Here is a 13,776-nt window from a genome sequence, read left to right on the forward strand (position 1 = left end):
AGCTCTTGGCTCTGATCGACCTATTTTGAGGGTTGAAAATATGCATTTCCATAATAATACATGATGTGAGTTTTATGTTGGCTAGTCATTCAGAAATGGTATTTTCTATATCGATATATCGCATGAACCTATCGATTTCAGCATACTTCTGATTCCTGGTTTCTGAATAGGCAATTCGAATGTGTTCTGTGAATAGTGTAAGTGGAAGTTGTTATCTTCAATTTCGATAACTGACTACTTTTACGGAACTGGACGTGGGAAAATTCGGCTGAAACGGATATTAGATCTCACGTTGTTCAACAAAGCATATAAAAGTTGGAAAAAAACGGATTCATTGAATCGATTGTATTTGGTAGAAAAATCGAGTACTGTCCAATAACAGTCCACAGCTTTCAACTCGGATCGACTCAGTTTTAAAGTTGAACATCGAGAAGCGAACCTTAAAAAAAAAATCATTCCAAAAGCATTTGCGCCAGACTCTTGGAATTAGCATAAAATCGCAGTTTACTTGTCTTGGCTCTTGTTCACAATGAAGTTTGATCACGCAAATGTGAGCAGAGATTCGGTGTAAGAATCTGCCAAATCCATCCGAACAGTTTCCAACGGTTCGAGACTTGGTACATCAATGACAAAGGGATGTTTGTTCTGGTGTAAGGATTTCCTGGCATTGAAAGTGTCACCGAACTTCATCCAACGGTTTCCAACCTAACACTATGTGGATAACTTCGACGCTACAAATCTTTTCGAATCACGTCGCTAATTGGCATATTCGATAGTATTTACGATCATTGGCGTTCGAGATTTGGTCTATACGCGGCATCAAATGTATAAACGCTTGTTGCCCGGTGTCTTATTGGAAGTTAATCTATTCGAAAAACTTAATGGACCGATAACTGGTAATTTCAGTTGCTGAGGCTCCCAATAACCTCAGATCAAGTGATGAAGGATTAGTGGAAGGATACTGGATGGATTAATCTCCAGAAAGCCACAGTTGTTTGAGTGAAAACCTTCTCAGGAATCTCCTCAAAGTTAACGACAGTTTATCTATTCTTTAAAGTTTTCGAACTTGTTGTTTATTGAACGAGATCAGAAACCGGGCATGTGCGGGGGTATTATGGTTACCAATAACTCGAGGTTATGGGTAGTGGGTGAGAAAACGTCGACACTCATCAGACTATTCTTTTTGAAATATACGCAGGGTTAGGATGAAATATGTAACCTAGTACATGATAAGTTCGAATTGAAAAGAAGATATTTATTGAATTTTGAAGAAAAGCACAATGACTCATTATGCATCTCTTCCGCTTTCTTAGTATATGACTCGAAGATCCACCTTGTGTGTAGATCAGCCTAAAAAAATCATAATAAAATTACCGAAAACAGTATTTTACGCTCTATGTATGTTCGAATCGATGTAAAACACCCCGCTCTGTGATCGTTGTCACAGAGCGGGGTGTCAAATTGACGTTAACCTATATGCCACAATCTGACATAGATTTCGATTGAAATTTATTCTGACATAGATTGTCAAAACTCAGATCATCGATGTCTGTCAGGATATAACATAGAATATAAAATACTCAAAGGGAAATAAATTGATTCACAGAAATGACAACACCCAAAACAAATTCTGAAATAACAACTAAACTGTCTTTTTAGATTCATTAGAAGTTCATGTGATCATTTTTATTACGCCCAACTCCTCTCTCCATGAATAATTTGTATCCGTATCATTAGAGTGGATGTACAATGAACAACAGACTTTTCCGAAGCGTTTTTCACACGTTTTTCCGGTCATCTCTCAGCCGACGTACCGGCAACGTCGCCCCGGAATCCCCGGATATTTTCCGTCGGGTAGACACAACCCAACCGGCTGTAAACAAGCCGATCCCCTTCGTTTCGTCGCTTATCGGCCTTCGTTTTTCGTTTGCGCCTCGGCCGGCCGTGCACCTTCCTCCACCTCGCGACCGGGCGCACGCGCAGCACCCCCCTCGTTTCTTTGTTCCTCGCCTCGTTCAGTTGGACGCAGTAACTTGTGTTCGATGTTTCGTGGCGTGTCCGAACAAAAGAAATTCGTACGTTTGTAAGTATAGCTATAGTTCGCGTAGAGCCGCCGCAGTCGCACATTTGAAATTTTGCAGTTTTAGTGGTTCCAAGTGCTCTCAGGATTACAAGTTTTTGTTATGTTCAACAAACCGGAGTGAATATTATGAAAGATATGGGTCCGGATATGGTAACTATTTGTTTTCTACCTGTATATCGCTAGGCCAGTTTATTTTGTATACAGCGTGTACGGACACATGCCCGACGTGTATGAATCTGATTTATTAAGATGTTTTCATTGTTTTTTTTTTCGTGGGAGCAACAGGTTTAGTGGCTTTGTTATTGTATACTGTTTACAACGTTCAGGTAGCCATGGTGGTTCGGGTTTGGGGGTTTATTAACGCAACCTACTACGACTACCCTTGCCGTGGTCGTTTCCCGATTGTTTATTCACCCGCTCGTGGCTTAAAGCGGCGTATTGACGAAGACACCAACCACCGTGACTTGACGTAAATTTCGACCGGGTCCGGAATACTGCCCAGATGTTATTTTTATATTACCAATGATGCTGCGAATTTTTCAAATCACGTCCTTCAACTCGTAAACGAAAAATATGTATTTGGCAAAGAGATGCCGTTTGTTTTTCACCTGCAAGATAACTATTGTTTGCTTAGGTGAGGTTAGGATAGCGAAAGTTTCACGGTATTTTGTATAAATGAGTCATTGTTTCAGATTCAGTATTGTTCGATAATTTCCGTTTTCCAGCACTAGACTATGAAACGACGTTACGTACACGTGTTCCATCCCCCTCATTTTGAGGAAGCACTGTAAAATTTTAGTCAACATTTTAGGATTTGGTTCGGCAACTCCAGAAATAGAGCCACTTCGAATTCCGAGAATTGTCCTTCACTAATCTGACGAGAAAGTCGAAATTGGGAATTGATGTTTGGGGCAATTAGATGTGACAGTTACGATGATTTATCTCGATCGATGGGGGTTGCTTGACTGACTATTCTAAAATGAATTTTGGACCCGTTTCGAAAAGGGCACTTCGAAGAGTCGATGGACCCAGTGGCGCACCTGCTATTTCATCTACCTGAGAGAATTGTAATTGTTCGAAATTTAAGGCTGATGCAGTCTTTGAAATGTGGAATGTTACTTGAAACGGAGGATAACAGTTTGACGAAAAATGGGAGAAATTTAACAGACCTAACTGATGCACGTGTTTCATGCAAATTTACTGTCAATATTTCTAGTTTTGACAATAATGATTCCAATTTTCCGTCAGTTTGTTTTTATGTAATTTTAAACGATAATTTTTTCGATTGAGGCGATTGTACGTTATCGAAATTAATAATTGACCGTGTATCGGCAACTGGAATATCGGTATCTTCAGAAAAATACGAGTCGCTCTATTACTGATCAACATAATATAAGAATTGTATATTCGAGTTGATATTGCTGTGAATTATCAGCTGTTAAAGATATTGTGTCTGTATCGGTGGTTCAATTTTGATCTAGCATAGATTTTCCTGAACGGAATTTTATGCATAACATAACTGAAGCGCCGGTAAACACGATGGTGAGCGCGCGTTGCAAACGAAATTCTTGTAACTTTTTTATTTTTCGATTGGTTTCAACCCGGGTCATTTTCTAGATTGATTCGAGGTCGTAGATTACGAATGTGCAATTAGATTTTTCCTAGGATCAGTTCTTTGGGAGAAAAATCACTTCAAGTGCAAATTTTCGAAAAAATTGGTCAGCTTTGAGGAGCTGTAGCAGCCAGAGAAGAGGCACTGGACATAAGCTGACTTTTTTGGTGATAGATTGGCTCTTTAAGAATAGAAAAAAACCAACTTTCATTCATCTACCGCGAACAGTTTAGATTTTATAATTTTTTCCGCGAAGGACCCAAATTTCTCATTTTCCATCGACCATAACTTGAAAAATAATCCTTTCAGCGAAATTCTTTTTGCATATTCGTAATCTACGCCCTCAATTCAGTGAATATTTCAATTTTGGTGAGAATCGGGGAGATCGAAAATTTTTCAAATTTTCCATACATATGCATGGAAAAATTTCGATTTTTTTGAAAAATTTTTTTGGTCTCCGATCGAAACCAAATTCATATTGTACACTAATTCGAGGGTGTAGAACGCGAATATCTGAACAGATATTTTTTTAAACATTTATTTTTCAAGTAATGGTCGATAGAAAATTGGAAATTTTGGACCTTCGCGAAAAAATTCATAAAAACTAAACTGTTCGCAGTAGATGAATGAAATATAGTTTTTTCTATTCACGAAGAACCAATCTATCACCAAAAAATATCAGCTTATGTCTAGTGCCACTTTTCTGGCTGCTACAGCTCCTCAAAGTTGACCGATTTTTTCGAAATATTCCACTAAAAGTAATTTTCTCCCCAAAATACTGATCCTACAACAAAACTAATTGCATATTCGTGATCTACGAACGCGAATTAGTAAGAGAAATGACCCGGGTCGATATAGATAAATGGAAATTTTTTTTTCGGAAGCGAAAGATGAAGAAGTTATCCGAACAAAAATTTATTTTTTAAGCTGTATTGACCCGCGTCATTTCACCATCTAATTCGAGATCGTAGATCACGAATATGCAATTAGATTTTTTTAGGATCAGTACTATCACTTTTAGTGGAAAATTTCGAAAAAATTCGTCAACTTTGAGGAGCTGCAGCAGCCAGAAAAGAGGCACTGGATATAAGCTGTTTTTTTTGGTGATAGATTGGTTCTTTGTGAATAGAAAAAAACACAATTTTTTCATCCAACGCGAACAGTTTAGGATTTAATGATTTTTTCCCCGAAGGTCTGAAATTTCCGATTTTCCTGAAAACTAATGATTCAGCAAAATTCTGTTTGCATACTAGCAAATACTCCAATTTTGGATATGGAAACTCTCGAATCAGGTTGACTTGAAATGAGATAAACCAGCTGTTAAGTAATTTTTACCCTAAGTAATGTCTAGCACTGCTTGTGGCTTTCCCGTTTTGCCAGTAAACGAAAAGAATACAACTTTATTGTGTTTTTCATCAATTTCTCCTTCTTTGATACATTCATAATCTCAGGATTGAATAATTCGTCGATTAAACAATAATGAATCATTCATCAGCCATGGTCTTATTTTCGAAATGTATGATATTCTAATTTTTTTTCTCACTGCCATTATGTACTTCGACAAATGTATTCCTGGATTATGGTAATCTGTTGCTATACTCATGCATTCTTTCCTCAAACTTCCCTTTCGTGCTAAAGCGAGATTTCGATAAATCAAAACGAAATATTTCTCAGACCGAACCACTTTGTTGTACTCCGGGCATTGTAGAAAATAGCCATGGTATACACAATGGTGCGTGGAGTACAAGATGGTCTCGAAGTGAAGCGAAGAACCGGGACAACTAGTAGACGACCATGAAATCGGTTGAGTGAACTCCGGCAGTTTTGCCTACGTCCGACTCAAGGACGTCATTCTCTATACCGGTGAGATATTTCGAATTCGCGATCATATCGATCTCAATTATCATTATCTATCTGGTGGACAGGCGAGGGCTCACTTGAGCGGAAACTTATTGTCGGGGTCATCTGGAATGGAGGCGCGAGCATTTCAATTAGACGCTAATTATTCGGACCTTTATGAAATTCGCCAGATCATCCACCAAGTCCGGAAGATGCGTCGGTTGAACGAAAAGAAAAATATGTACTTTAAAAATCTACTCTTTGTTGCAGATCGCTCCTGCGGCCAAAAAGTTATGGGGCCTCGAAGGAAAAGATGCGAAATCGCTTGCATTGAACCATCTGAATCATCACGATGGGGGTGTGTGGAGAGACCCCACTTGGGCAGCACCAGGTGAGTTTCCCACTTATATTCTTCCGAGTATTCTTCATAGATCTTTCACGCAACTTTCAACCTGAAAGGCTGATTAGTTCAAAATATACGTTGAAAATCTGCATATTTGGCATAAATTGAAATATACAAAAATGACAGCTATAATCGAGCGGTTAGCACAGAGTTGACGAGGGAAGATGCATAGACATATAGACTCTATGTCTATGGGAAGATGTGATTTTTGACCATAGACATAGTCTCTATGTCTATGTTTTTGACGCTTATCTTACGTCAATTTGACAGAACTGACAAACCGATCACAGCAAGGGGTGGGTAGTACCTTTTCAACCCATCGATGAGTGGTATTTTTGGCTTCGTATTCATGAAATTCATTTTGGTTTTTTTTAGGGCAAATCATTCCTTGTCCTGGCCTGCTATTCGGTTTATACTATTTTCATAAGCATCTAATGTAGAGGCAAGGAGAGAAAATGTAGGAATGTTTGGAATTTACAAACCGCAAATGTAAACAAATTGACGATCACAGAATAAACTTCCGCCTGACATTTCTTTCGAGTACAGGCTATCACAGACAGGGGTGGGTAGTATCAATTCAACTCATCGATAACGAACAATGGTGTTTTTGGCCCCGGCGTTTATGAAATTCATTTCATTATGATTTTTTAAGGCAAATCGACCGGAAAGGGGAGAAATCATGACCGGCTATTCGATTTATACTAATTTCGTTAACACCGAGTGGATTCAAGGAATATATCAAGCGCAAATGTGAACAGATCCACGATCACAGAATAAACTGCCGCCTGACGTTTGTTTCGAATGTTAAGTGAGGTTAGCACCGATCACAGACAGGGGTGGGTAGTACCGCTTTGACTCATACAGCTTTTTAGGCCTGGGTATTTATTTCATGTTTTTTTAAGGTGAATCGACCCATGAAGGTGGAACTTATAATTGGAGGTAATAATTTGGTATCATCTTCCGAAATATCGCGATCTCTTTCCGAATTCTCACCACAAAATTGTTTTTTCCCTAACCGTGTAACGTAAACACGCGGGACAAATTGATCGCAGCCGTAATAATCTCGGAGGAACCCGCGCCGTGTCGTTGACAGCGACCGACGTCGTCGTAGCCGTCGTCGTCGCGTAGCGAAGGAGCGAAAAGGAAAGTCGAGCGATGTTGCCGGATCGTTCGGGAAATCAACAAATTTCGTGATCAATTTTCTTGTACCCGATCGTCGGAAGAACATCATGTCGACGTTAATTCCAATGTCCTGCAGGACAGTGGCGACTCGTTAGAGGAGGTGTGAGTGGTCGAGTCCGGGGAGGAAGGTGCAGTCTGTTCAGCCGTATATTTTGCGGGGGTCAAATACATCGCTTTGTGCTAACTTTAGCAGAAAGCAAGCCGAGCGTATAAAATAATCGGAATTAAAAATAAAGAGTTAACGAGAATCCTGTTTGGATAATTATTGCGGTGAACAATTTATTCATGAACTAGCTTAAGCCCCGATTTTGCCCGAGTTAAACGGTATGAAAGAGTCTAAAGGACTTGTAGTCATAGTTTAGTACGCTATTAGTAAGCCACCAGATTAACATTTTCCCGCAGATTTGCCTTGAAGAACCTTAATGAAATTAATTTCGTGAATACCGAGGCCATAAATACTCTTCTTCGCTGTGTGAGTAGAATCGGTACTACCCATCCCTGTGTGCCATCGATTCTAACCAGGGATGTCGGAAATGAAAAAAAGTATCGATCATTTTAGTAGAAATATCACTATCGATATTTTTCAAACAGGTTATTGTCGTTCTTAGGATTCATGCAACATCATTAAATAAATACCAAACAGCAGACACAATCTCTATCGAATGAAGAACAACTATGAAAAATATTGATAATTTAATTATTGTTGTGACTCCTGTATCTCCAAGGTGAAGTATCGCCCAAAAAGATCGTTATATCGAACTGAAAATATCGATATATTGATGTATCCATATTGTTTCAACAAGCCTAGTGTTAACCTCACTTTAGTCAAACTGACGTTAACCTGTATGCGACAGTAACGTCAGGAAGGTGGACTTTATTCCTTGATTGTAGATTTGTTAACATTTGTCGTCCAGCCTTCGTTCTTCAAATAGCCCGATTTTGGGGACTATCGAAAAATCGTATAGATGTTGTAAGATCGCCCGCGGACACGGCAACCGCGGGAAAAAGCCGGGCAGAGCCCGCGTGCCGATTTCGGGAACCGAATTCGGCGAGTCGCCGGGGTGGTTGCCCGGGCAACAGACGCCGGCGTCATCGGACCGAACGATGCCGACGCCCGGCACGCCCATCCGCAGAGCGGCAAAATCCGTGCTTCGAGCTGCCGCGCGCGCTCTTTTTTTTTTCCTCTCCACCTTCCAGCCGGCCGAGGGGACGGGGAATTATCGCATGGTGCCGAAAGGGGTGGCGTACCCCCCGAAGCTCGGGCGATAACGCGCCTTTTTTTTTAGAAAAAAAAAAAGGGATGGCTGCTGTATGATTAGAGGATTTGGTCGTTTTCAGCCAAGTAATTCGTCACAGAATGTTTTCAACCTCTGGATGACCAGGGTGGGCTTGGTGCTGATTTTTCGCATCGATGTTTTTGTCGTACTTTCTTTAATAATTGAAAGAAGAATCATGGCATACTACGTGCCTTTTAACTTGACGAAACCTTTGGCGAAAAGAAAAACCTTTCACCCTGTCACCTCTCACATGCCAGGCATCTGTCACCTTTCAAATGTCTGACATCTGTCACCTTTCACGTGTCAGATATGGAGGGTATAAAAATCTGTGATCACAAATTTTCTTGGGTAGTATCTATGCTATTATCCTAGAATAGGTCAATCTTCTTACTAGAAGTAAATGATTGAAGAATTAAATATTCAAGAAAAAATAATCCGTAGAACATTCAACTGAAAATCTTTTATTTTATCTATTATTTCTGAATACCGAATTTTGTATCCAGAGTGAATTTATACGAAGCATCTGAGATCAGAATTTCCTTAGGAATCCATTCTTCGATATGTTCATATTGTTGAAATTCCATTGAACAAGGATTTCGTAGTGGTTTTAACATGGTTCAATCGTAAAATAGTCCAAGGTTTTTACGGCAACATTTCGAGTAGCCATAAAAAAAAATACACGAAATACGTGAATTATCAACAGTAAACAAGTCGTGTCTCTTTCAAATCTGACTCCCCGAAAAAATAATCATAAAGTTTACTTCTCACATATAAAAGTAGGACGTAACATCAGAAATTTTGTTGGAGGTAACAAGGCATTGTATTTAATTTGTGCGTGGTAGTCCCGCAAGTTCGTTACGAACATAGGTCACCGCTCTGATCTCCCTATCAATGTACTGTTACGACTGTTTTATTCGAACTCATGGCAAATGGATGATGAGGTGTTCCTTTCGACGATTTGCCAGTGTCACGCTTTCAAAAGTAGAACACTGTTTCAGTTAGATTACAAACTAAAAACATCGATTTTTCCCAATGATTCTGAAACACAAAAGTTAAATTATTCATAAAAACATAATTGGGAGTTTCATCCCAATAAATCTGGGCTCACAGAAGCTCTCCTACACTTTCCATATTCCAGACTTTGTAAATTTGGCTGGTTTAACAATTAACATAACTCGCATATCTTTGTGTAGAAATGTCATATTGAAGTGGTCGTATTTCCAGTTAAAAAGGCCTATAGAAAGTTTTTAAATATTTTCGAAAATAAAGAAATTATGAAACATTTTCAACCGAAAAAAAATATCAAAATTTGGTTATATCTCCAAGACAAATAAGGATATCGTGAGGTGGTATCCACTAATGAACTTTTCACGAAAATCGAGCTCAGGTCTCGAAAGAAACAGGAACAGCCAAAATCAAACTGTCAAGGATACCCTGTACAGTATCTGGATAGTTGATCCCTCTGGATATGAATTTAAACAATCGTGCTAAAGCTCCTGTCTTCACGCAAGAGCTCTTCTAATCTCTTCCTGTAATTTCAATCATGATTTTGAAGATTTTTGTTTGAAATTGTCCTTGTCGATTCTCATACCGTCCCTTCTTCCAGTAGAACATCCCATGTCAGCGTCCCTCATCAACCGAAGAGGCGGTTTTCCCGGAGGAGACACAGGAAGCATACTGTCGCCCCGCGGGTCCGATAACGGAGCTGGTTTGGGAGTGAAGATGGTCGAGTATGTTCTGGGCACGTCGCCGACCAACAAAGACATCTCCGGTTTGGAACCGAGAATGAGAGCTCTCCACCTGGACGAAAAGGACAAGGACAAACCGCAGAGCCCGAAAGAGGTTGAAGTCAATGGACAGGTCATGCAGAACGGACAGATGTCCGAGGAGGAGAAAGGATTCAAGTAAGTTCTGGATGATTTTCTGAAAAGATTGTCCGTTTCTGGGTTCTACGAAAGCGTTGAAGTGCTGCTGGGATATTTTGTTTCGATATGTATCAGTCGGAAGTCTGATAGATACAAGTCATATTTTCTACTGAAGTTGAAATTCTGAGATACGAGCCAGAATTTCGACTTGCAAGTCGTAATTCTGAGACGCAAGTGAGAGTTCCGACTTAAATGTTGGATTTCTGAGAGAAACGACTCAAAGTATCGACTTTCAAGTAGAAATTCTGAGGGATAATGTCAGAATTTCTATTTGCCAATCGGAATTCGGAGAAGCATGTCAGAATTCCTAGTTTAAAACTGAAATTCTGAGATACGTGCCAGAATTTCGACTTGGTCAGAGTCAAGTGTCAGAGTTTCGACTTAAAAGTTGGATTTCTGAGAGAAACGATTCAAAATATCGACTTACAAGTAGAAATTCTGAAGGAAAATGTCAGAATTTCTATTTGACAGTCGGAATTTTGAGAAGCATGCCAGAATTGCTAGTTTAAAACTGAAATTCTGAGATACGAGTCAGAATTCCGTCTTCAGAGTTGAATTTCTGAGAGATACGACTCAAAATATCGACTTGCAAGTAGAAATTCTGAGGGATAATGTCACAATTTCGATTTGCCAGTCGGAATTCAGAGAAGCATGTCAGAATACCTAGTTCTAAACTCAAATTCTGAGATACAAGTTAGAATTTCGACTTAAGACTAGGAGTTCTGAGATATGCAATTCAGAATATCGATGTTGAAGTTGGAATTTTCAGGGCCACAAGTTACTATTTCGATTTGCAAGTCGAAATTTTCAGATAAAAGACAGAATGCCGATCTTGAAAATTGTGATATGTATTCTGAAATTAAAGTCAAAATTTCTACTTGGAGGTAGGAATTTTGGGAGATACGACTCAGAATCGACGTGCAAGTCGGAATTCTAAGGCAGAAGTCGGGATTCGTACTTGAAAGTTGTAATTCTGAGAAACCAGTCGAAATTTCGACTTGCAAGTTGGAATTTTGAGATGTATGTCATAATTTCCAATGTAAAGCCAAAATTGTGAGCTATCAGTCAGAATTTTTGCTCAAAAGTAGTAATTATGAGAGATGCAAGTCAGAATTTCGACGCAATATTGGAATTCTGAGACACAAGTTAGAATTTCTGACTTAAATCTCAGAATTACAAATCTATAGTCGTAATTTTTACTCGTTTCTCATAGTTCCAACTTTAAAGTCGGAATTCTGACTTGTATCTCAGAATTCAGACTGTATAGTCAGAATTATTCATTTGAAACGAAAATATTTTGATGGGGAACTTCAACGCTTTCACTTGTTACTCTGAAAAGTGTCTCCACTGATCGTCACGCATCGAAATTTCGAAAATGCATCGGTATTCCGATGTTCTTAGGCCTTATCAGTGGAAGCACTTGCACGATTTCCTCCACAAAACCTTTTGAAAGTCTTCCTTTCAATTTCGTTTTGATGTTTCAAAGATTCTGGCAGATTGGTCCATTTTTCTCATTCAGAATCCGAGAGTTTCAATTTTTTGGCTCCTTCAACTCTTTTTACCTTAAGCACTCCTAGAACGTTCATAATTTGGATAAGTTTTATTGCTTCCTCGTCAGGTAGCGAGTATTGTTTGTACCGAATGAAAAAGTTTCAAGATAGCCATTCAACCAATTACCCGCACACCAACCCATCGGGTACATAACGAATGATGGCCATAAATCACTTCTTCCGCAGCGACCGGAATGCTCGATATTGTGGTCTTTATAATGCGTTCGATCGATTGACGTTTATTTTACGCTTCCATCGTCTGCGAGTCCAGATTCTCCCTGAATATCTTTAGAAAATGAAAACGTGTCTGCTCGCTTCGAGAATTATGGACGTCGAAACAGGCCTTGAAGTCTAGACGCAGCTCAATATCTGACCACGAGAGATGTAATGATTTCTGTAGTTTAAATCATAGAAATAAAATATATACGTTAACCTAAGAAACATTCTGGATCAGAGCAAATGGATCAGCGTTCGATTAAACCAAGAATATAAACAACAGTGCGAAATTCAGAATACCTTCGGTCGGTGCATAAACTTATACGTAATTGCTCTATGACTCTGCATTTATCCCCATTACCAACCTGAATTCCGCCACTCAAAACCTTGCTGAATAGGCTATTACCAACATAATTTCGATTTTCTGAGGCCTCCCGAGATGCCGATGATTATTCTTGAAGCGAGCATACTTAGGTGTATCGTCGAGATGTGTGCTATACGTATTATATTCGAGGATTTCGACACGGAATGATTACCCCGCTAGCTCCAATGTCGCCTGCTCTGATGCGCTCGACCGGCCTGCTCTCGTTTTGTCTTTACGTACGTCCTCGACCTTGGCCCTCTGTGCATTAACACACACACACACGATTTTCCACCTTGAACGGTTTTTATACCCGTCGTGTACAACAATAAAAACGGCCGTCATTACGAAATAATTTTTTAATCGGTAGTTATTATTATTCCGATAAACGCCGTGAACAGAAACTGTCGTAACGCTAAAATTCGTAGGGTTTTCTAAATGTTGGACGCTCAATTCGATTAGAGGTCGTCGTTTACATTACCAATGGTCATTTGAGCAAAGCCTAGTTCGTAAAATGACGATGTCCTACTCTGTGAGAGAATTGCTCGAGTTATCACGTGAAAAACGCCATAAAGCTTCATGCACAGGTTCGTTTTTCCACAATACATCGACTTTAACTGTCCATAAGAGGATTTGAGTTGAAAATGTTAATGCTCTGAGCTATGCTCGAGGGTGGTCGGTGTTTTAACCGCTGAGTCAACAACCATCATTGAATGACTAAAATCTCATGCAGGGAAAAACATTGCTTGAAGAAATATACGTCTTTTTTCAACACTTCCAATCCTATCTTACACGATACCGAAGAATCGAGAATTGGTTTGAGTTTTACTTGTCCTCCCACCATGTTTTTCTTCAGTGCTTACTATTACAGAATCAATTTCCAGAATTCTGTGGTTTACGAATGCTCGATATATGAGAGAAACACGCTTCTCATGCTCGCAGAAATTATGTAGTGTCATCTTTTGAACTTCCAGTGAAGTAACGGTTCCCACAAACAGAACTATACTGTCTTGTAATCATCCAATTTTCAGTGGAACATCCCTTACCTTTTAGACGTGGTGAACCTCTGCTCTGTGCATATATCGCGGAATTTCCGGCTGGTATTGAATTTCCGATTATGTCTGAATCTTCCGATTCACCATCTTCGATCCATCTGGCTCCTCTGCAAACGTCTTCCCTAGATTACCATCGAAGTTATCGAAAATTGACAATAACATTTCTTCTCCCTTTCCCAATGATAAAAATGTTGATATCACCGCGATGCGCGGTGATTCTTTATACGCTGACTACTCCATACCGGATGTTTGCGATCTACTCGCAGATAGTCG

General features: G+C 39.5%; 1 protein-coding gene across 7 annotated transcripts in view; it reads left to right on the top strand.

The window, feature by feature from the left end:
* The window catches only part of LOC123311230 (maternal protein pumilio-like), an 85,552-nt gene that overhangs the window by 2,558 nt on the left and 69,218 nt on the right, over window positions 1-13,776 (top strand). For 3 of the 7 annotated variants that reach the window (XM_044895071.1, XM_044895076.1, XM_044895073.1), the window contains exons 4-5: window positions 5,805-5,925; window positions 10,003-10,300. In XM_044895071.1, the coding sequence (XP_044751006.1) occupies window positions 5,805-5,925; window positions 10,003-10,300 (419 nt within the window). Of the gene's footprint in view, window positions 1-2,042; window positions 2,234-5,804; window positions 5,926-10,002; window positions 10,301-13,776 lie in introns of those variants that run through there. The other 4 variants (XM_044895072.1, XM_044895074.1, XM_044895078.1 and 1 more) reach the window with 3 other exon arrangements.

The sequence above is a fragment of the Coccinella septempunctata genome, chromosome 4 (assembly GCF_907165205.1).
Source record: "Coccinella septempunctata chromosome 4, icCocSept1.1, whole genome shotgun sequence".
Taxonomy (NCBI): domain Eukaryota; kingdom Metazoa; phylum Arthropoda; class Insecta; order Coleoptera; family Coccinellidae; genus Coccinella; species Coccinella septempunctata.